Source organism: Leptonychotes weddellii, chromosome 8 (assembly GCF_054177405.1).
Source record: "Leptonychotes weddellii isolate Sample4059 chromosome 8, ASM5417740v2, whole genome shotgun sequence".
NCBI classification, from domain to species: Eukaryota; Metazoa; Chordata; class Mammalia; order Carnivora; family Phocidae; genus Leptonychotes; species Leptonychotes weddellii.
The window spans coordinates 84,278,321-84,300,331 of record NC_138376.1 but is presented as its reverse complement, the minus strand read 5'-3'; the positions used below and the strand labels follow the sequence as shown (position 1 = coordinate 84,300,331).

The window sequence follows — 22,011 nt, the reverse complement described above, 5'->3', positions numbered from 1 at the left end:
GGTAGAACTGCATCAGTCTAGATCAGTTTCTTTAGCAAGATTACACACGTCAAGAATCTTCCATTCTACTTCCTTACACTTTTCTGTTTTTCAAAATGCGTACTGTAGTAAATAGGATTAAGTGTGGCTCTACAGAGTGACTTAAACGAGAGCCGAGTTATTTCTCTCGCATGAAGGCCAGACGCAGGCAGTCACAGCACCTTCTCTGCCTGAGCAGCAGCAGTCGTCACAGGTTTCAAAGGACGTTCGCACTCACAGGACCTAATAGGCCTTAGGGGACTGAACCTAGCCCCAGACTCACTTAACTTCATAGGAAACAGCACAGCACCATGAGGCTTGTTTCAACAGGAGGCTTTACTCTGGCGCCCAAGTGTCAGTTCAAGTGTAAGGAGACAAGGTCATCTGGGTGGATGCAGAAGCCACGCTGGCTTAGAAACTTCACGCTTCCCAAGAACCAACTTCTCTTGAAACAGCCATGAGTGTAGCTTTCAGGAATCTTTGTAATAAGAAATACAGGGCTTGGGGCACCTGGCTGGCTCAGTCAGTAGACCATGTGACTCTTGATCTCAGGGTCGTGAGTTCAAGCCCCACGTTGGGCATGGAGCCTACTTAAGAATACAAACAAAAAACACATGGTGCTTAAGTAAGTCCAAAGTCCGTATTTTCCAATGGGCATTTATAGCGGTTGTAGTCTTCCTGGTCTAGACACAGTTTACCAATAAGGGATCTTTTTTTTTTTTTTTTTTTAAGTAGGCTCCACATACAGGGTGGACCCAATGCAGGGCTAGAACTCATAACCCTGAGATCAAGACCTGCACTGAGATCAAGAGTCAGACACTTAACCAACTAAGCCAGGCCCCCCAGGCTCAGGGGTCATTTTTAATCACAAACAATATTGCCTGACATCACAGTTGACATTCTATTATTATCTTCTCTAGTAGATTTCCAGAGAAACCGTGCCAAAAGGTAAACTTGAAGTCATTTTACCACAGGGAAAAAGAAAGGATTTATTAACCTTTATTCTTGGCAGTCCAGGGCAGCATCACATCAGGATCCAATCTTCTGTCTTGTTGCTCTGCCACTCATTGCTTCTATTTCCAAGGTTTCTTTACAATCCAAAAAGCCTCCTGAAGCTCTAGCCACCACATCCATGCTCCAGTGGAAAAAAAGAGAAGATGAACTGGCTCATCTCCCTTTATGCCTTAAAGTTTAAGGAAACTTTCCAGAAGCATCCAACACTCAACACTTATAATTCCATGTCACCGGCCAGAACTTAGTCATTTGGCCACATATTTACACATATATGGGTACACTGCTAACCTGAATAATTCTGGGACTGTTACAAAATAAAAAAGAACAGATACTGGGTCAGGTAATTAGCAAGGTGGGTCAGAGATAGGATGACGGAAGAAGCAAAAGAAGCAAGAGATTTACTGGCTTTGAAGAGAAGAGGACCATAAGCCAAGGAATGTAGGCAGCCTCTAGAGGCTGGAAATGGCCCTCAGATGAGAGCAAGAAAATGGGACACTGATCCTTCAATGGCAAAGAACTGAAATCTGCCAACAACTAAATGAACAAGGAAACAGAGTCTCCCCAACCTCCAACCTCCAGAAAGGAATGAAGTCCTGCCAACACCTTGATTTTAGCCCAGCCCATGTCAGATAGCTGAATTACAAAACTATATGATAATACACTTGTGTCATTTTTGTTTTAAGATTTTATTTATTTGACAGAGAGAGACAACGAGAGAGGGAACCCAAGCAGGGGAAGTGGGAGAAGGAGAAGCAGGCTTCCCGCCGAGCAGGGAGCCTTATGCGGGGCTCGATCCCAGAATCCTGGGATCGTGACCTGAGCTGAAGGCAGACGCTTAACGACTGAGCCACCCAGGCGCCCCCCACATTTGTGTCATTTTAAGCCACTAAGTTTGCAGTAATTTGTGATGGCTGCAATAAAAAAACGTATACACTTACCTTAATAAAACTTCCAATTTAAAGAAATTCAAAGAAGGGTCCCTATAGTCATTTATACCAGATTTTTAAAAATTCAATTCATATTGGGTCCTTAACGACTCTGGTATATTAAACTGTGCTATAATCAGAAATGCATGTATAGCCAACAAAACTAGCAGAATAGTGAACTGAAAGCTATACAATTATGTTATATAAAAACTCCAAAAAGCTCATTACTAGTTATAATGAGAAACATTTCATCTAGGAGTGATTTCCGAGGCACTATCTTGAGTTTCCATAAAAACATAACCTTCTGTCTCAGAAGAAGGGATATCAATAAGAGGACCAGAATTCTCTACTTCCAAGTTCAGTGATTTCCCCTGTTCATAATTCAGGTCTGAATTATCTTTTGTTTGAATTTCTTGCTCTTCCAACTCCAAAGATTTATCTGAGGCTGGAGCTACAACGTCGTCATCTTCATATTCATGCAGAAAGCTACAAATCATGTTGGGTCTATAGGAGAAATCATTGTCCTTGATTTGCAGCCATTCCACACCACCTAATGGGGGACGGTGAGGGATGGGAGAAAATATGAAAAAGGAATTTCAGTTACTTACACTTATTTCTCTTTAATTTTTTTTTTTTTTAAAGTAGGCTTCACGCCCAGTATGGAGCCCAATGTAGGGCTTAAACTCATGATGCTGAGATCAAGACCTGAGCTGAGATCAAGAGTCAGACACTCAACCAACTGAGCCACCCAGGCACCCCTCTCTTTAATTTAAATTTTCATCCTATGAATACATGTCAAAATAAAGCCCCAACATAAACCAATGAACATGGTACCATGACTACTGATAAACAATCACATTATTTTCATCTTACATGGAGACCCTGGAATGCCTATAGTATGTGCAACATCAAAACTCAGTGTAAGTGAAATATAGTCAATAATACTGTAGTAACTGGGCACCTGGGTGGCTCAGTTGGTTAAGCGACTGCCTTCGGCTCAGGTCATGATCCTGGAGTCCCTGGATCGAGTCCCGCATCGGGCTCCCTGCTCGGCAGGGAGTCTGCTTCTCCCTCTGACCCTCCCCCCTCTCATGCTCTCTGTCTCTCATTCTCTCTCTCTCAATAAATAAAATCTTTAAAAAAAAAATAATACTGTAGTAACTATATGATGACTACACTTATGGTGAGCACTTTGTAATGTATATAATTAACGAATCACTATGTTGTACACCTGAAACTAATATATTGTATATCAACTATACTTCAATTTAAAAACATTTTTTATTTTTTATTTTTTTTAAAGATTTTATTTATTTATTTATTTATTTGACAGAGAGAGACAGAGAGAGAGGAATCACAAGTAGGCAGAGCAGCAAGCAGAGGGAGAAGGAGAAGCAGGCTCCCTGCTGACTAGGGAGCCCGATGCGGGGCTCGATCCTAGGACTCTGGGATCATGACCTGCACCAAAGGCATACGCTTAATCAACTGAGCCACCTAGGTGCCCTAAAAAAAAATTTCTTTTTTTAAAGATTTTCTTTATTTATTTGACAGAGAGACAGAGAGAGAGCACAAGTAGACAGAGTGGCAGGCAGAAGCAGGCTCTCCGCTGAGTGCAGAGCCCGATGTGGGGCTCAATCCCAGGACCCTGGGATCATGACCTGAGCTGAAGGCAAACTCTTAACCGACTGAGCCACCCAGGCGCCCCCTAAAAAAATTTTTTAAAGATTTTATTTATTCATTAGAAAGAGAGAGCATGAGCAAGAGAGAGCATACAAGCAGGGGGAGGGGCAGAGGGAGCAGGAGAAGCAGGCTCCCCGCTGAACAGGGAGCCCGACTTGGGACTTGATCCCAGGACTCCGGGACCATGACCTGAGCTGAAGGCAGACACTTAACTGACTAAGCCACCCAAGTGCTCCTCCAATTTTTTTTTTTTGTTTTTGTTTTTGTTTTTAAGATTTTATTTATTTGAGAGAGAGAGTGAGAGAGAGAGCGAGCACAAGAGGGGGGAGTGGGAGAGGGAGAAGCAGACTCCCTGCCGAGCAGGGAGCCCGATGCGGGACTCGATCCAGGGACTCCAGGATCATGACCTGAGCCAAAGGCAGTCGCTTAACCAACTGAGCCACCCAGGCGCCCTTCCAAGTGCTCCTCCAATTAAAAATTTTAAAATATAGGGCGCCTGAGTGGCTCAGTTGGTTAAGCGACTGCTTTCGGCTCAGGTCATGATCCCGGAGTCCTGGGATTGAGTCCCACATCAGGCTCCCGGCTCAGCAGGGAGCCTGCTTCTCCCTCTGACCCTCTCCCCTCTCATGCTGTTTTTCTCTCTCTCTCTCTCTCTCAAATAAATAAATAAATAAAATCCTTAAAAAAATTTTTTTTTAATAATTCAGACCATAAAAAAATCACTAAAACTAATCAACTTCATTTACTATTCCAAACCCTTTTTCCTAAGTCCAATTCCCAATCACTGAGATAATCTGAGCTCTCACTACCACCTCATCTTTCACTTACCTACAATTTTCTCCAGTTTCCATAATAGATGATACTACCCAATCGTCTTTCAACTCAACACTCACATGTCATTTTGAGTTGGAACATGCAACTATGAAATAAGACACCTCTCCCCCCCAAAAAAAGACTTGAAAAAAAATTATCTTTTTCATACTTACAGTCATAGCCCTAACCCATCAAAGAACCTTCCCATAATCAAGTATTGTTTCAATAATGCTAGTAATTTGGGGGCACCCAGGTGGCTTAGTTGGTTAAGCGTCTGACTCTTGGTTTTGACTCAGGTCTGATCTCAGGGTTGTGGGACTGAGCCCTGCATCAGGCTCCACATTCAGTGGGGAGTCTGCTTGAGATTTTCTCTCCCTCTCCTTTTCCCTCCCCCTCTGCCCCTCCCTGTGTGCGCTCTCTCTAAAACAAATTTTTAAAAAAGCGCTAGTCATTTTTTCTTTTATCCTTATGACCCCTTCAAATATTTTCAATGGATCCTCATTAATTTCTATAGCAAGCCTGAGCTATTTACTGTCATCTTCAAAATGCCATTAGATATCTCTAAGATAATGCAACTTATCTTGCCACCCTGTTCACACTTCCAGCTGCTCCTATTCCCCACCATAAACCAACTCTTCTGTGACTGTTTGTTGAAACATCCTTACAGCTGATGCCATGTCTTCTCATATGTTATTACCATAAAATCTTCTATCAAAAGTTGTTTAGTCCTTTTCTCTCTAGTCAGCTTCTACTATTCTTTCATTTTTTTCCCCCTGCAATACCATCATTCACCTAGTCACCAGCTTCAAAACCTTGAAGCCATCCTGCAGCCTCTTCTGTTATTTAGCATGATACATGGCACATTTCGGATACTTAATTGCATAAAATGTGTGTTGAGTCACATTCATACATGTGTTTCAATGTGATTTACTTTATTTTTTTTAAGGATTTTGATATAGTGAGAGAGGGAACACAAGCAGGGGGAGTGGGAGAGGGAGAAGCAGGCTTCCTGCCGAGCAGGGTGCCCGATGCGGGGCTCAATCCTAGGGACCCTGGGATCATGCCCTGAGCCGAAGGCAGACGCTTAACGACTGAGCCACCCAGGCACCCCCAATGTGATTTACTTTAGAGTGCAAATTCCCAGAAGGTAAGGACCACATCTCCTTCCATTTTGTTCTGCCTGCAGCATATTGCCATGTTTGGTCGCCAGCCTCCAAGATGGTCCCCAAAGATTTTCACCTTCCTGGTATTCATGTCCCTGTGTCATCTCCTCCCACAATGAATAGGACATGGCATAAATAACAGAATGTGACTTCTAAGGCTGGTTCATAAAACATATTGTGGCTTCTACCTTGTTCTCACGGATCACTTGATCTGGAAGAAGCCAGCTGCCATGTCAGGAGGGCAGTGGAACAGTACTGTAGGGAGGCAAGGAATTGAGGCCTCCTGCTAAAAGCTGGCACAAACCTGCCAAGCATGTGAGGAAGCTGTCTTCTATTTAGATTTTCAGGTCACTGCAACCCAGCCAACATATTGACTGCAACGTCAAGAGAGACATCGAGCCAGAACTGCCTGGCTAAGCTGATCCCAAATTCCTGATTCACGGAAACTGTGTAAAATATTTTTGTTGTTGTTTTTTCAAACCATTAAGTTTAGAGGTAAATTTCTATGCAGCGATACATAACCAATACAGCCTTGTTGGCTAACTAATTTATGTGATTAAACAAAATACCCAAATCTTCCAAAAGGCCTATTAGATTATTAAAGACTATGGGAAAGGAAATTCTACAACTTTCTTCTTTAAAAAAGAATATCTGGGGCGCCTGGGTGGCTCAGTCGGTTGAGCGACTGCCTTCGGCTCAGGTCATGATCCCGGAGTCCCGGGATTGAGTCCCGCATCGGGCTCCCTGCTCGGCGGGGAGTCTGCTTCTCCCTCTGACCCTCCCCCCTCTCATGTGCTCTCTCTCTCTCTCATTCTCTCTGTCAAATAATAAATAAAATCTTTAAAAAAAATAAAAAATAAAAAAGAATATCTGGGGCGCCTGGGTGGCCCAGTCGATTAAGCATCTGCCTTCGGCTCAGGTCATGATCCTGGGGTCCTGGGATCAAGCCCCGCAACGGGCTCCCTGCTCGGAGGGAAGCCTGCTTCTCCCTCTGCCCCTCCCCCCTGCTTGTGTTCCCTCTCTTGCTAGGTCTCTCTCTGTCAAATAAATAAATAAAATCTTTAAAAATAAATAAATAAATAAATAAAAATAAAAAAGAATATCTAAATAATAGCTAAGCTATCTGATATGTATCTACCTTTCAAGTTCTTTCTAGAACTTCAAGTACCTCTTCCTGTTATTTTCACACAGTGATAAAAAGGAGGAGACATTGAGGATATACATGTTAGGAACAATGATTTTTTATGTACTTATGTGTAACTGGTATAATTAATTTCTACATGATTAATATACCTTCAAATAGTTATTCCTTAAAATACAATAAATCAAGCCATAAATATCAAGCCATAAATATCCATCACTAGAGTCATGTTTACTAGAGTTTGAAATATGTCTTTGAGCAATGAGGTTTTTGGTTTTTTTTTTTTCAAATTATGTGAATTTTTTAAAACTGAAGTATAACTGAGGGGCGCCTGGGTGGCTCAGTTGGTTAAGTGTCTGACTTTGGCTCAGGTCATGATCTCTAGGTCCTAGGCTTGAGCCCCATGTCGGGCTCCCCACTCAGTGGGAAGTTGGCTTCCCCTCTCCTCCTATCTTTGCCCCTCCCCCTGCTTGTCCTCTTTCTCTCTCTCCCTCAAATGAATAAATAAAATCTTTAAAAAAAATCTGAAATATAACGGACAACGTGACATTAGTTTCAGGTATACAGCATAGTGATTTGCAAAGTCTATACATCACGCTATGCTCACCACAACTGTAGCTTCCATCTGTCCCACACAACCCTGTTACAATACCACGGACTATACCCTATGCTGTACCTTTAACTCCCATGACCTACTCATGTATAACTGGAAGCTTGTATCTCCCATTCCACTTCAATCATTTTGTCCATCCCACCACTCCCTCCCCTCTGGCAGCCACCAGTTTGTTCTCTGTATTTATGGGTCTGTTTCTGCTTTTTGTTTATCCGTTTGTTTTGTTTTTTCTATTCCACATATAAGTGAAATCATTTATCTTTCCTTCTCTTACTTCACTTATGAGCAATGAGCTTTGAAACTATCAAGTGACTGGGGCGCCTGGGTGGCTCAGTCGTTAAGCGTCTGCCTTCGGCTCAGGTCATGATCCCAGGGTCCTGGGATCGAGCCCCGCATCGGGCTCCCTGCTCCGCGGGAAGCCTGCTTCTCCCTCTCCCACTCCCCCTGCTTGTGTTCCCTCTCTCACTATGTCTCTCTCTGTCAAATAAATAAATAAAATCTTTTAAAAAATAAATAAATAAATAAACTATCAAGTGATTATTATCTCCACAAACATGTACCTGCTATGGTTGCAAGAAGCACTGGTCTATTGTCTTTGCCCCCTGCTCAAAATAAAGCTGTTACCTTTCTAGCCCTGTCTGCCATGGTGCTTAGCAGCCAGGGATGCATGGTCTCAGACATGTTTACCAAGTAAAACACTGACTTGAGGGGCGCCTGGGTGGCTCAGTCGTTAAGCGTCTGCCTTCGGCTCAGGTCATGATCCCAGGGTCCTGGGATCGAGCCCCGCATCGGGCTCCCTGCTCAGCGGGGAGGCTGCTTCTCCCTCTCCCACTCCCCCTGCTTGTGTTCCCTCTCTCGCTGTGTCTCTCTCTGTCAAATAAATAAATAAAATCTTTTAAAAAAAAAAGAAGCACTGGTCTAAAGTCTCTACTTTGGGATGACCAGCAACTGGAGAAGGCTCAGTGGATGTGAGTTAAGAATGAAACTCAGGTCCAACAACTGTGGTCCTAGAGTCCCTCCCTCACATATAAAGCCAGCTTCTTCCAGTTATTAGCTTCCTGGGGAAGGTTGCCACCACTGCCACAAGTTTCCAGGAGATCCTCTGGGGTTTCATCTTGAGCATCCAGATCCTATCATCTCCACTTACAAAGAAGTTTTAATTAAGGGGGTGGGGGATGGTGGCTGCTGAATTCCCTAGGGGTTGGAAATCTATCAAGTTTCTCGACAAACTCCTCACAGTTGTCTCCAATGCAAAGTAGGTAAGAAATTTCTTACATGTCACCAGTGCCCTCTGCTACACTCAAGTTCAAATGAAATTTTGGATTTTATCTTTTTTTTTTTTAAAGTAGGCTCCATGTCCAGAGCAGAGGCCAACACGGGGCTCGAACTCAACCATGAGATTAAGACCTGAGCTGAGGGATGCCTGGGTGGCTCAGTCAGTTGGGCGTCTGCCTTCGCCTCAGGTCATGATCCTGGGGTCCTGGGATCGAGCCCCATGTCGGGCTCTCAGTGGGAGCCTGCTTCTCCCTCTCCCTGCCGCTCCCCCTGCTTGTACTCTCTTTCTCTGGCAAATAAATAAAATCTTAAAAAAAAAAAAAAAAAAAGACCTGAGCTGAGATCAAGAGTCAGAAGCTCAACCGACTGAGCCACTCAGGCACCCCTATAATTCAAATGAATTTTAAATCTGTATCTGATACTTTTCAGGAAGCACTCTCAATTTCCATAAAACATAGTTGTTAGTACAAAGTACAAGGAATGTGCTGGCAACAATGTGTCATTGTCAAAGCGAATAGTAAATCACCTACTTTCAGAGAACTAAGTGAACTAACCTATGCTTTCTTCTCCTTCCTTCTTTTCTGTCAAAAGAGTTCTTGTCATGCTGAGCTTCTTCATTGTATGGCATTTATATTTTAGCACTGTTTTACTACTGCCTTCTGCATCACCTAGAACATAAAATGAACTCAATTATCTTACTGTTGATGCCACCAAATAATCATGTTAAGCCTCAATAACTCCAGTTCAAAGAGTGAGACTAAACTACTTCCTGTTGAGATAGTGTAGTAAGTTCAAAATTTACCTCATCCGTCCTGCTCCCAGCACAGAGAAATGACAGATAAAATATGTAACAACTGAAGGCACAGGTGGACCCCAAAACAACAAACATCTCCAGAGGACCAAAACACAAAGCTGTGAGTGAAATTAAATCTATTGGCCTGCTAGGCTCCAGCCCTGAAGTAGGGAAGTGGGACAAGGAATTGCCTTACAGGGTAATGGTGTCTCAAATTCTACCACTCTAAATGAAGCACCAAAGTCAGACTTACTACTTGGAGCCAGACACTGGCGTGAGGACATTCTCAATCACAAAGAAGGCTGAGAAAAAACCTGCTGCCAACATGCTGCCTGGGGTTACAGCTTTATAGGAAACTGTGGGCGCAGGCAGGAGGGAGGATAAGGCTCTGAGTTAGAGGTGTGAAGCACACTGAAAACTTCCAGACACTGCTATGTGTCACTGACACACACTTTAGAAAGGATCATACCACTACCTATAAGGCTGAACCACATGAAACTGTCCATATTTAGTTCAAGTTGGTCACTTCATATGGTTAAACCTAACACACACTCAGCAATCTGGTAATTCCATTTCTAAGTGTGTATCTTTGAGCCATTTTTGCATACACGCACAAGGAGACACAAAATACTCATGGTAGCATTTCTGCAGTGAGTTAATAAGCATAGTTAAGATCACGGGCTCTGGACGAGACCACCTGGGCTCAAATCCCAGCTCTGTCTCTTACTTCGTGTATGACTTTGGGAATGCTATTTACCTCTTTGTGTTTCAGTTTCTTCAAATATAAAATGAAGACAAAAAGGTATCTACCTCACAGACTTGTGATGAGGATTAAAGGAGTTAATACATGTAGCATTTAGAACAATGCCTGACATATAAAAGGCATTCAATAAATTTTCATAGCTATTAAAAATTACTGGTAAAAAATGGAAGCAATCAACATGTCCAGTAACTGGAGAATACACTGTGGTATGGTCACAAACAGAATACTTAGCAACAGGGAAAATAGAATTATACATACCAACATGTATAAATCTCAAAACCTATCTCTAACTGAAACAAAGATATACAATGGTACATATAATATGCTGTAATTTGTGTCAGGTTTGAAAATATACAAAAAAATGCTACTCATTGTTTGTGGATACATATATATGTAATACAAAATCAGGTATAGGAAAGTAAACATCAAATTCAGGGGAGTGATTACCAAGACAGAGGAAGGGAGTATGTTAGAGAGGAGTACACACGAGGCTTCAAATGTATCTGGAATGTTTTTTAACTATCTGGCAAAATGGTAGGATTTGATATAGCTAGACAATGGGCACATGAGATGTTTAATTTCAATATTTTCTGTACAAAAGGAAGTTTGCAATATTTCATAGTAAAAAATTTGAGTCAGCAATGCAAGCACTTACCCTGTTCAACATTTTCTTCAAATATAACACAGGTCCCAAGAGTGTCTGCAGAAAAGTTGAAGGCAACTTGTTGAGAAATAACAGAGTAACTTCCTCTGAAAAGCATATTAAAAAAGGAGTTTTATCTATCTGACATCCTCCTACCTTCATACTCTCCAGCAAAGACATAGCTGTCCACTTGCAGAATGGGCCTCTCAGTGTCAATTCCCTGCAACAGAATACAGGATCATTAAAAAAAATCATCATTAGAAAAAGCCTTGCAGAGGCGCATAGGTGCCTCCCTCGGTTAAGCACATCCAACTCTTGATTTTGGCTCAGGGTGGGTCACGAGATCCAGTCCCACCTCAGGCTCTGTGCTGGGTGTGGAGTCAGCTTAGGATTCTCTCTCTCCCTCGCCTTCTGCCTCTCCCTCCCCCTCTATAAAAAACAAGCTTTGGGGGGTTGGGTGAAATGGGTGAAGGTAGTCAAAAGATACAAACTCTCAGTTATAAAATAAGTTAAGTCCTGGGGATGTAATGCACAGCATTACTCTACTTAATAATACCTTGGTGTACACTTAAAAGTTGCTAAGAGTGTAACATCTTAAAAGTTTTTACAACAGGGTGCCTGGCTAGCTGTCTGTAGAGCATGCAACTCTTGATCTTAGGGTTGTGAGTTCAAACCCCATGTTGGGCACCGAGCTTTGCTTAATTGGAAAAAAAAAAAACAAAAACTCATTACAAGAAAAAAATTGTAACCGTGTGTAGTGATGGATGTTAACTAGACTTACTGTGGTAAGTACAAACAACTATTAAATCATTATGCTGTACACCTGAAATGTAATGTTATATGTCAATTATATCTCAATTAAAACCAAAAAAATAAAGAGGCTTCAATATGTAGCCTTGCTACCAAGGAGAGTGATCTCCAAAACTGGGGAACCTCTGGAGCTTGTCCTAGCAAGTGCAAGGTAAGCTAAAAATGCTCTGCTCACTCACAGCAGTTACAATGCTTCATTCATATCCAAGTAGCAAGCTGTATTTCAATCAACCCCCTCTTCAAGTTAAGGCAGGAACAGAAAAAGTCTTGTCAACAGTAGCTCAAAGATTTTTTTTTATTATGTTATGTTAATCACCATACATTACATCATTAGTTTTTGATGCAGTGTCCATGATTCATCGTTTGCGTATAACACCCAGTGCTTCATTCAGTATGTGCCCTCTTTAATACCCATCACCAGGCTAACCCATCCCCCACCCCCCAAGCTCAAAGATTTTTAAGTAAAATGATAAAAACTGATGGTAACATGACACCACAGCTCAAGTCAACAGTAGAGCGTGAGGTCTTTAAATTCTTTTCTTTGTAGGCTTCTTTCCTCCCTTCTCCAGTTAATCTGTGTGCATATCTAAATGGCCTGTCTTCACTGTTTTCTCTCCCTGCTCACTATCTAAAACAATGTATTTTTTCGAAATATATAGGTTGGTAACAAAATGCTAACCTCTTCTAAATCTTTAACTCTCCCAGGGCACACATTCGGACACTCAAGCAAAGTATGGCATTTTCTCCCATTTGCTCCCATAGTCCCTCTGTACTTCTCTATGATTGTCCTTAGAATTCAGTGCTTTGTAACGAGGAATAGATCTTTGGGGATACGTATTTCACTATTCATTCTTGTTTAAATGTAAGAAAATCTACAGAAATCCCCCAATTCTAGAAGACTCACCAAAATCTTGCATTTATTTTCACATTTTGATAGAAAGTCTGAATCAATAATTCCGGACAATTCCACCAGAACCAACTGCTCCTGGTGGAAGAAAGAGGAGTTAACATGCTAGCACGGGAGTGTGCAGAAGAGGCAGTTAATAAGCGAAGCCAAAAATCCCCACTGCAGTGATCCCAACCTTTGTGAACCCTAGGTCCTGCTTTCAACGAGAGGAAGCGACGTTGCCTAAGGTAACTTTCTACACTTCCCCAGTCTAACTACTGTGTGGCAGCTAGGGCCGAGGCCGGCGCTCCCGGCTCCGCGCGCCCGGGGCTCTCCCTCCCGCCAGCCGCATCCCGACGCCCTGCCCCACACGCCGCCCGCGCCGCGCAGGCCGCCGCCGTGCCACTCACTGCTTCCTCTTCTTCCTCTTCTCGGTCCTCGCGAATCCGCTCCTCAGCCGCCGCCATGATTCCGCACCTTTTCGGAACCTCTGAGTCGCTGGCCACGCCCTCCACGGCCGCCATCTTGAGTACGGGCAGCAGCTTCCCAGGTCTGGCTGCTGCTCGGGCCCCGCAGACCGCTCCTGCCAGGACGCGAGATGGCCGCCCCCGTGCCCACGTGGAAGTCCGCTCCAGGCCTCCTCCTTGTTCCTTTCTTGAGAGCAAGAGTGCGGGTCTGGTGGCGGCCGGCCGCGGCAGGCCTGCGACCGAGGACACCCTCGGGCTACCGGCCTCGGTTGGGGGAGAGGGCTGGGGAGGGAGAGAGGATAAAGAAGGTGCAAGCAAGGAGGCCGCCATGTGAGAGGGAAACGAAGAGGCCTCTCTTTGGACCGACTCAACATTTCTTGGAAAGATATTCTTAATATCGTGTGAGCACTGCTCCTCAATTCTAGCGCTCCTTGAGCCGAGTTAAGAGCACATTTCACTGTAACACGTAAGGAGCACGCAAAGTGGGCTTGGGTTTCAGGCCTGCCAGCATCAGATCTAAGATAGGTAGAGAAGGGGACCCAACCAATTATATGCTAATGAGCTTGCTCCTAGGTGCTGTAAGACAAACATTGTTAGGGGAATTCAGAGACCTGGGGAAGTGGAGTTTTGAACCAATTTTCTTAAACTCATGGGTTTCTCTGATTATAATATAAATGATCTTTGTATATGAAGCAAGATGCTCTAGCTCCAAAGAGCATGAGCTTTGGAGTCTGATACTTGTCCAGTTCAGCTGCATTTTTAGCAGCAAGGTCCTAGGCAAGTTGGTTATTGTGAGGATTAAATGAGACAATACATGTAAAATAGATTTAGCCCAGCATTTGGCACAGATTGAGCATTTAACGTGTTTTATCTATTAGTAGTAATATACTACTTTTTAGAGTATTGACTTTTATTTATTTATTTTTTTAATTTTATTTATTTGACAGAGTGCGAGAGAGGGAACACAAGCAGGGGGGGTGAGAGAGGGAGAAGCAGGCTTCCTGCAGAGCAGGGAGCACGATGTGGAGCAGGGAGCCGGATGCGGAGCAGGGAGCCCGATGCGGAGCAGGGAGCCCGATGCGGAGCAGGGAGCCCGATGCGGGGCTCGATCCCAGGATCCTGGGATCATGACCTGAGCCGAAGGCAGACGCTTAACGACTGAGCCACCCAGGCGCCCCTAGAGTATTGACGTTTAAAAAACATTTTCCCGTATATCCTTTCAGCTTTCTTCTACACATAAACACTTTTTTTTAAGCATTAAATTTGTACCTCTGTTTTTAACTTGCTTTAGTCACTGTATACAGTATCATGGATGTTTTTCCAAGTTTTCCATGGTAAATACAGATTTACATGATAATTTTTAGTAACTGAGTAGTATTTATTGTGTAATATTATTTCACAACGGTTGTGTGGCCTGGCTGGCTCAGTTGGTAGAGCATTCAACTCTTGATTTCAGGGTTTTAAGTTGGAGCCCCACCTTGGGTGTAGAGATTACTTAAAATATTTTTTTAAAATATCACAACACTTTAGTAAACATCTTTGTACATTTTTACTGAGTTGCCCCATTAAAGAAATAGGATTTCATTGCTTAAAAAAAAAGAAAAGGTAGAGCACTTAACTTGTCAGACGTTGTAGATTTGAATTCTAGCTCTGAAATGTAATACTTGTGATCTGGGACAAGCTGCTACACTTTCTAAGCCTCAGTGTTCTTATTTATTAAATGAAGATAAAAATATACTTACTGTATATTTTGCATTTGAAGATTAGATCCTGTTGTATCTAAAAATGCTTTGTAAATTAAAAAATTACACAAGTTGTCAGATTTTATTGGGGTAAAAGGGAAGATAAAGAGGAGAAGGGCAAGCCAAGCTAAGGGAACAGCAGTCACAAAGGCTTGAGGGATGAGAATATGTGTGTGTATGGTTTTTTAAAAAAAGATTTTGTTTGTTTATTTATTTGACAGAGAGCACAAGCAGGGGGAGTGGCAGGCAGAGGGGGAGGGAGAATCAGACTCCCTCTGAGCAGGGAGCCAGACACAGGGTGTGATCCCAGAACCCTGAGATCATGACCTGAGCTGAAGGCAGACGCTTAACCACCTCGAGAATATGTGCGTTCTGCAAGGTCAGTGTAATAATTTAAGAAGTCCCTTTCAGGGACACCTGGGTGCCTCAGTCAGTTAAGCGTCTGCCTTCAGCTCAAGTCATGATCCCAGGGTCCTGGGATGAGTCTGACATCGGGCTCCTTGCTGAGCAGGGAGCCTGCCTCTCCCTCTGCCTGCCTCTCCCTCTGCCTGCCCCTCCTCCTGCTTGTGTGCTCTCTCTCTGTCTCTATCTCTCTGACCAATAAATAAATAAAATCTTTACCAAAAAAAAAAGTCCCTTTCAAATAAACAAGCCTCATACATCTAGTCAAGTTTATTACTGTTTGCTATTTATGAAGTAATTATTATTTTTATTTATTTTGAACAATTTACAAAAGGATATAGAGTGAAAAAGGATAGAATAAGAAGTAAGCTTTCCATCCCAGTCCCCCTACATCCCCTTCCCATAGACAAGCAATTTTACCAGTTTCTTACATACATATACTTTCAGAGATATTCTATATATTTACAAAAACGTGTATACAAAATCTGTAAGGTAATTTTAATATTAAAACATCGCACACAAACTAGAAAACCATTCCCTTGGGAGGAAAGGAGACCCAGTATCGGCTTCATGGCCTTTGAAAATTAGCTTAAAGGTTCAAACATCTTGGACAGAAAACAGGTAGTTATTGGGCATAATAACCCATCAGCAATCAACTTTGAAAGAGGGAGAAAAAGAAGCCTTTTGGTGATTGGGAGGAATTTCAGTGGATTCTAATTGGAGTCCATTCTTTTTTTTTTTTCCTAAGATTTTTTTTTCCCCCAGGAATGTCTACATCCAATGTGGGGCTCGAACTTAACAGTCCTGAGATCAAGAGTCACATATTCTACCAAGTGAGCCCATTCTTAATATGTTCTATTCTCAGGGTACCTGGTTGGCTTAGTTGGTAGAGCATGTGACTCTCGGTCTTGGGGTCATATAGTTCAAGCCCCATGTTGGGCATAGAGCTTACTTTAAAAAAAAAAAAAAACATTCTATTTTCAATCCTAAAAAAGATAATAAGTCTCAGATGTCAGCTTCAAAAGACTAAATTATCTTTACTTAAAAACAGAAGCAATAGGGGCGCCTGGCTGCCTCAGTCGGTAAGCTAGAGCATCCTATCCAATTCTTGATCTCGTGGTAGTGAGCTTGGGCCCCACCTTGGGTGTAGAGATTGCTTAAAAAAAAAGAGGGGCGCCTGGGTGGCTCAGTCGGTTAAGCGACTGCCTTCGGCTCAGGTCATGATCCTGGAGTCCCTGGATCGAGTCCCGCATCAGGCTCCCTGCTCAGCAGGGAGTCTGCTTTGCCCTCTCATGTGTTCTCTCTCATTCTCTCTCTCAAATAAATAAATAAAATCTTTAAAAAAAAAAAAAAAGAAGCAATAAACCGAATTTGGCTGATCTATATATGGAATCTTATTTGCCAGTAAAAAGGAATGAAGTACAGATACATGCTACAACGTGGATGAACTTGAAAGCAAGAAGGCAGACACAAAAAGCCACATATTGAACGATTCCAATTATATGAGATTTCCGGTTAAGTGAGCCTATGGAGAGAAAAGGTTGATTAGTGGTTGCCAGGGCCCCCCGGGGGAAGGGAAATGACTACAACTGGATGTGTGGTTTCTTTTGGAGGTGATGAAAATATTCGGGAATTAGTGGTGATGGTTGCACAACTTTGTGAATATCCTAAAAACCACTGAGTTGTGTACTTTAAAATAGTCCATTTTATGGTATGTTTATTATATCCTAATATAGCTGTTATTAAAAACAACAACAACAATAGAAGCTGCTAGTTTGAAACTGAACAGGGGAGAGAAATTGCTTAGGTGATTTAAAAAAATCTTTGAAGGCCAGATGAGGGCCAAATCCTATGGCAGCTGTATAGCAGAAATCTAATTTGGCCCTGGATCCAAAAGGATGGCTTAAGGATCCATGCTGGAGGGGGCAGGGAGGAGTTGGTAAGGGTCAATTGTCATTAGCATGTTTTGACCGAATCCACTTTAAGCCTTATGACAGTCTCAAGAGGTAATTATTATCAAGAGTGATGTTCAAAATATTTAACTGTTAATATTTAACAGGATGGCAGGAAAATTTAATCTCCGTCAGTTTTCTCTCCTTTACTCTCCCAGATCTTACATAGTATTTGGAGAGAACTTTCCAGTCTCCGGCACACATTGGTTACTACTGAAATTCCTATGGTTGAAGCCACACAGATCCTTGAAATGCAGGGACTCTTGTTTCCCAGAGCATGGGAATCCTTGCTGTGTTTGGGAACCTCAGTGTTTAAAGGTCTAGCCTTTCTAAGCAGATCATAGATCTTGGCACCTGTCCAGGGCGCTGGGAGGGGATTGAGGACATACCAGTCTATGCTCCTTCCCAGCCTCCAGTTTTAAATAAAGGCACCCCCTCCCCTTTTCCCTCTCAGACATCTAGCATAATTTCTTCAGTGAGCTCAGACTCTAACAATGGACAGGAAAAGGCACCATCTTCAAAGCTTCAGCTTTCCATTCTTTAGACATGCCGAGATGATGGAATACAAATGGCTTGGCTACCTGCTTGGAAGGGCTAAAGGGGGAAATGTGGGGTATTAGTATCTCCATAAATTATCCTGCCATATCAATAAAATCTTTTGGAAAAAATCAAACCTTGTCTTGTTGGTTTTAAGAGTCAAAAAAATTTGTTCACACCCTAGGTCGGTTATAGCCTGGGAGCTTAAGGGCTCAAAGTCCTAACTGAAAAGAGATTTGGTGGCAGGGGCTGCCCCGGAACTCTGAAGATCTTGTGTGGTTGCTGGGGCATTGCAAGAAAGGGGGTGATAATGAGAGGAATAAAGGATAATGACCTGGGTCCTTCAGTCCTATAAAGGAAGAAAACGCATTTCAAAGTGTTCTAAGTAGTGAGGTTCTACTGCTAAGAAGTAACAAAATGAGGGAAAATTTACAAGTCAGCTTAAAAAGAGCCATGTTGGAGACAAGTTACATGATTTTCTGCAGCCACAGTTAGAGCGAATAGAGAAAAATCTATGGAATTTGGTGGAGAGGGCCAATTGATTTTAATTGTAGTTAATAAGAGGACTCTTAGGGAAAAAATCAGAAATAGACTTTTTAAGAAACATAAATAGGGTGTCGTGCTCAATATTTAAAAGCCTGCCACTAGGAGGAGACAAATGAATTAAAAATTGTTAAATTGGCTCTTCCTCTAGAAATTGAGAAGAGCCTGTATGAAAATATATTTAGTAGAAGAATTCTAGTAAAAAAAAAAGCCTTTAGTGGAGAGTGAGGAGCTGGGGGGAGGGGGATGAGTATTAACATTTGTCTTAAAAATTAACAGGGGTGCCTGGCTGGTTCTGTTGGTGGAGCATGCAACTCTTGATCTAGGGGTTGTAAGTTTGGGCCATGTATTGAGCGTAGGGATTATTTAAAAATAAAATCTTAAAAAAAAAAAAAAGAACAATTTGCTGTTAAATAATAGTTCATATTCCATCAACTTCTTTTTTTAATCTATATTTTACTCTGTTTTATATCTGAAAACTAAATGCTAGACCAGTGGTCCCCAGCTGCATCAGAAATCACCTGGTGGGCTTGTTAAAATGCAGATTGCCAGCCCCACACACAGAATTCCTGATTCAGCCGGTCTGGTGTAGGACAGAACAGAATATATGCATTTCTAGCAAGCTCCCAGATGACGCTGGTTCTTTTGGTCTGGAGAACACACTTTGAGAACCACCGGGCTAGATGACTATGGAAGTAAGCCATTTGGCAATAGCCAGATTTAATGAAATATTGAGAACATACTAACTAAAATATTTCAATTTGCAAAAAAAGTAACAGTATCAGAAATAAGATTTGAATGATCATTTTTGGAGGGGTTTGAATACAGAAGAAAGTAGTTTATACTTAATTTGGTAGCAGTGTGGCACTTTTGGAAACTCTTGGGAGTGTGTTGTAGGCACTAGTGAAATTAGACAGTGCAGACAGACCAGGTGGTCTACAGGGGTAACCTTCTCAAACCAGGACACAGGTACCCCATGCGAAGGTCCTGACAAACCCAAGATGTTCCCAAAGCATCCATTTGGCTCCCTGACAAATAACTAAAAGCTTCCTTTAATGTGAAAATAAAAATAGATGGAAAAATAAAATAAAAATAGTTGGAAGAGTTTGCAAAATCTGCCTAACTTTTTAAAGATAACAGGAGTCTACCAAGAATTTTCTCCAAAGTGGGGAGAGGAAGATTTAAAAGCTTCTAAGGGGTACAATCCCTAAGGATACCCTCCTCCTCACCCTTTATATTTTCTCTGCTGTGAGAGGCACTTTTTGGAAAAGTTTGAGAAATACTGGTGTAGGGAAAGGGCAAGAGGTCATGATGGAAAGGAAATATCAGTGTGGGTAAACAAGCATTTAAATATTATTGACTTAGGACACCTGGGTGGCTCAGTCGTTAAGCGTCTGCCTTTGGCTCAAGTCATGATCTCAGGGGATCAAGTCCCACGTCTGGCTCCCTGCTCAGTGGGGAGCCTGCTTCTCCCTCTGCCTGCTGCTCCCCCTGCTTGTGCTCTCTGTGTCAAATAAATAAATAAATAAAATCTTTTCAAAATAAATAAATAAATACCATTGACTTTAGAGCACAAAGTTTAAAGATGTTACAGTGTGTAGGTTAATGAGATGGGCAAAGAGAGCCAATGGACACAGCATCTGAGGGCTCTCAGCGGGAAGGTAATCTGGCATGTGGGGGTGGGTGGCTTGGAAGCTTTTCTATAGCTATTCGGGTTCTGGGAGATGAGACCCTGGATTGCGGCAGTGACAGAGGAAGGGAAAAGGGGTCAGAGACATTCCAGGTGAAAAGCAGTAGGACCCAGGAGACTGCCTAAATGAGGAGACCAACAAGAGAAGGACGTTTTTAAAAATCTCCATATATGGGTGCCTGGGTGGCTCAGTTGGTTAAGCGACTGCCTTCGGCTCAGGTCATGATCCTGGAGTCCCGGGATCGAGTCCCGTGTCGGGCTCCCTGCTCGGCAGGGAGCCTGCTTCTCCCTCTGACCCTCCCCCCTCTCATGTGCTCTCTGTCTCTCTCATTCTCTCTGTCTCAAATAAATAAATAAAATCTTTAAAAAAAAAAAAAATCTCCATATATGAGCCTGAGAGTCAGTTTCGTTCAGAAGTACAGTGCCAGTGACCCTGTAGAGGTACAGGCCCAGCTGCTCTGTCCAAACAGGGAAAAAAGGGTGATTAATGGGCCCATGGTTCTCAAGAGTGGTCCCCAGACCCATGTAGTCAGCATTACTCAGGATTCTGTTACCAATGCACATTCTCAGGCCCTACCCCAGACTACTAAATCAGAAACGCTGGGAATGAGGCTCAAGACTTTGTGGTTTAACAAGCTCTCTAGGGGGTTCTTCTGATGCCCACTGAAGTTGAACTCTGAGCGAGGCCAGTCAGGTTTCCTTTCTTTTTTTCCTTGCAAGCATTTGAAGTGAGATATACAGAGAAAATCGGTCTGTTGATTGTGGGGAGACAAGTCGGTTATAGAAAGACTATGAGTAAGCTGGAATTTTGAGTAAGCAGGAACTAGAACTAAATGAGATAGCCGGCGGGTAGTCATAGAGACAAAGGAGGGATGGTGACACCCTATGGTTGGGGAATACTACATTCCTGCTGCAGCCAAGAGTGACAAGTCAACCCAGGCTCTGGGTGTGCATGGAGTTTGTCCAGTTCCCTGTTCATTTTCCTTCCCAATTGGAGCCCAATCATATTGCTATTCTTAGGTCCCTACGATATTCTTATCTCCTTTATAGTCACGTGTATCCTTAAAATAGCGAGACTTGCCATTACTTGAGGTGACCTGAGTGGATCTGCATTCCTCAAACATGAAAAGCTGATAGAGCTCCAAAGTAGATGGAGCAAAAGTTTAAATTAATGAAAAGAGTTCATTTAAAATATATATATGGACACTTATTTTTTTCTTCTTTTTTAAAAATAAAATTTACCGTCGGAACTATTTTTCAGTGTATGCTTCAGTGGTTACGTATATTCACACTGTTGTGCAACCAATGTCCAGAACTTTTCATCTTGCAGAGAAATAGTTTCTAAAGAATTACTTTTTTGGGGCACCTGGGTGCCTCAGTCGATTAAGTGGCTGCCTTCGGCTCAGGTCATGATCCCAGGGTCCTGGGATCGAGACCCGCATCGGGCTCCCAGCTCTGCGGGAAGCCTGCTTCTCCCTCTCCCACTCCCCCTGCTTGTGTTCCCTCTCTCGCTGTCTTTCTGTCAAATAAATAAATAAAATCTTAAAAAAAAATAAAAAAGAATTACTTTTTTGATGAAATCTATTTTTGTTACTAAACATTTTATTGCTTTAAGTTTTTCATTTTGATTCCAGTGTAGTTAACATACAGTGTTCTATGACTTTCAGATGTACAACATAGTGATTCAACAATTCTGCACGTCACCTGGTGCTCATCATGGTAAGTGTACTCTTTAATGATGAAATCTATTTTAATGCTATCACCTGTCCACCTGAAAAACTGAGTAACTTCTAAAGTTCACCATCAAATCTAATGCTGCTCAGGTTCATACGTGGAGGTGTTTGTTTTGTTTTACCATTCTTACTCTCTCTTTTTTTTTAATTTTTATTTAAGTAATCTCAGTACCTGACAGGCACTCGAACTCACAACTCTGAGATCAAGAGTTGCATGCTCGGGCGCCTGGGTGGCTCAGTTGGTTGGGCGACTGCCTTCGGCTGGGGTCATGATCCTGGAGTCCCAGGATCAAGTCCCGCATCGGGCTCCCTGCTCGGCAGGGAGTCTGCTTCTCCCTCTGACCTTCCTCCCTCTCATGCTCTCATTCTCTCTCTCAAATAAATAAAATCTTTAAAAAAAAAAAAAA

The 22,011-nt window shown here is 42.5% G+C and overlaps 1 protein-coding gene and 1 long non-coding RNA gene across 5 annotated transcripts in view; one reads left to right on the top strand and one right to left on the bottom strand.

Annotated features, from left to right (window-relative positions):
• Positions 1-336: 336 nt before the first annotated feature.
• GTF3C6 (general transcription factor IIIC subunit 6) lies at positions 337-13,101 on the bottom strand. Of its 4 annotated transcripts, none has more exons than XM_031030368.2 (6): positions 12,949-13,100; positions 12,557-12,637; positions 10,999-11,062; positions 10,855-10,920; positions 9,198-9,311; positions 1,695-2,508 (listed from the first exon to the last, which is right to left on the bottom strand). In XM_031030368.2, exons 1-6 carry the CDS (start codon positions 13,060-13,062, stop codon positions 2,207-2,209), a joined length of 741 nt encoding a protein of 246 aa, XP_030886228.1. In that variant the 5' UTR covers positions 13,063-13,100; the 3' UTR covers positions 1,695-2,206. The 4 variants fall into 4 exon arrangements, with proteins under 4 accessions (XP_030886229.1, XP_030886230.1, XP_030886228.1 ...); XM_006735473.3 differs by having other exon boundaries at positions 10,855-10,899; XM_031030369.2 differs by lacking the exon at positions 9,198-9,311 and having other exon boundaries at positions 337-2,508; positions 12,949-13,101.
• LOC145723076 (uncharacterized) overlaps positions 12,578-22,011 on the top strand; it is a 21,602-nt gene continuing 12,168 nt past the window's right edge. Inside the window, exons 1-2 of the long non-coding RNA XR_014147896.1 lie at positions 12,578-12,786; positions 21,539-21,590. This is a non-coding gene — a long non-coding RNA (uncharacterized LOC145723076). The remainder of the gene's footprint in view (positions 12,787-21,538; positions 21,591-22,011) is intronic.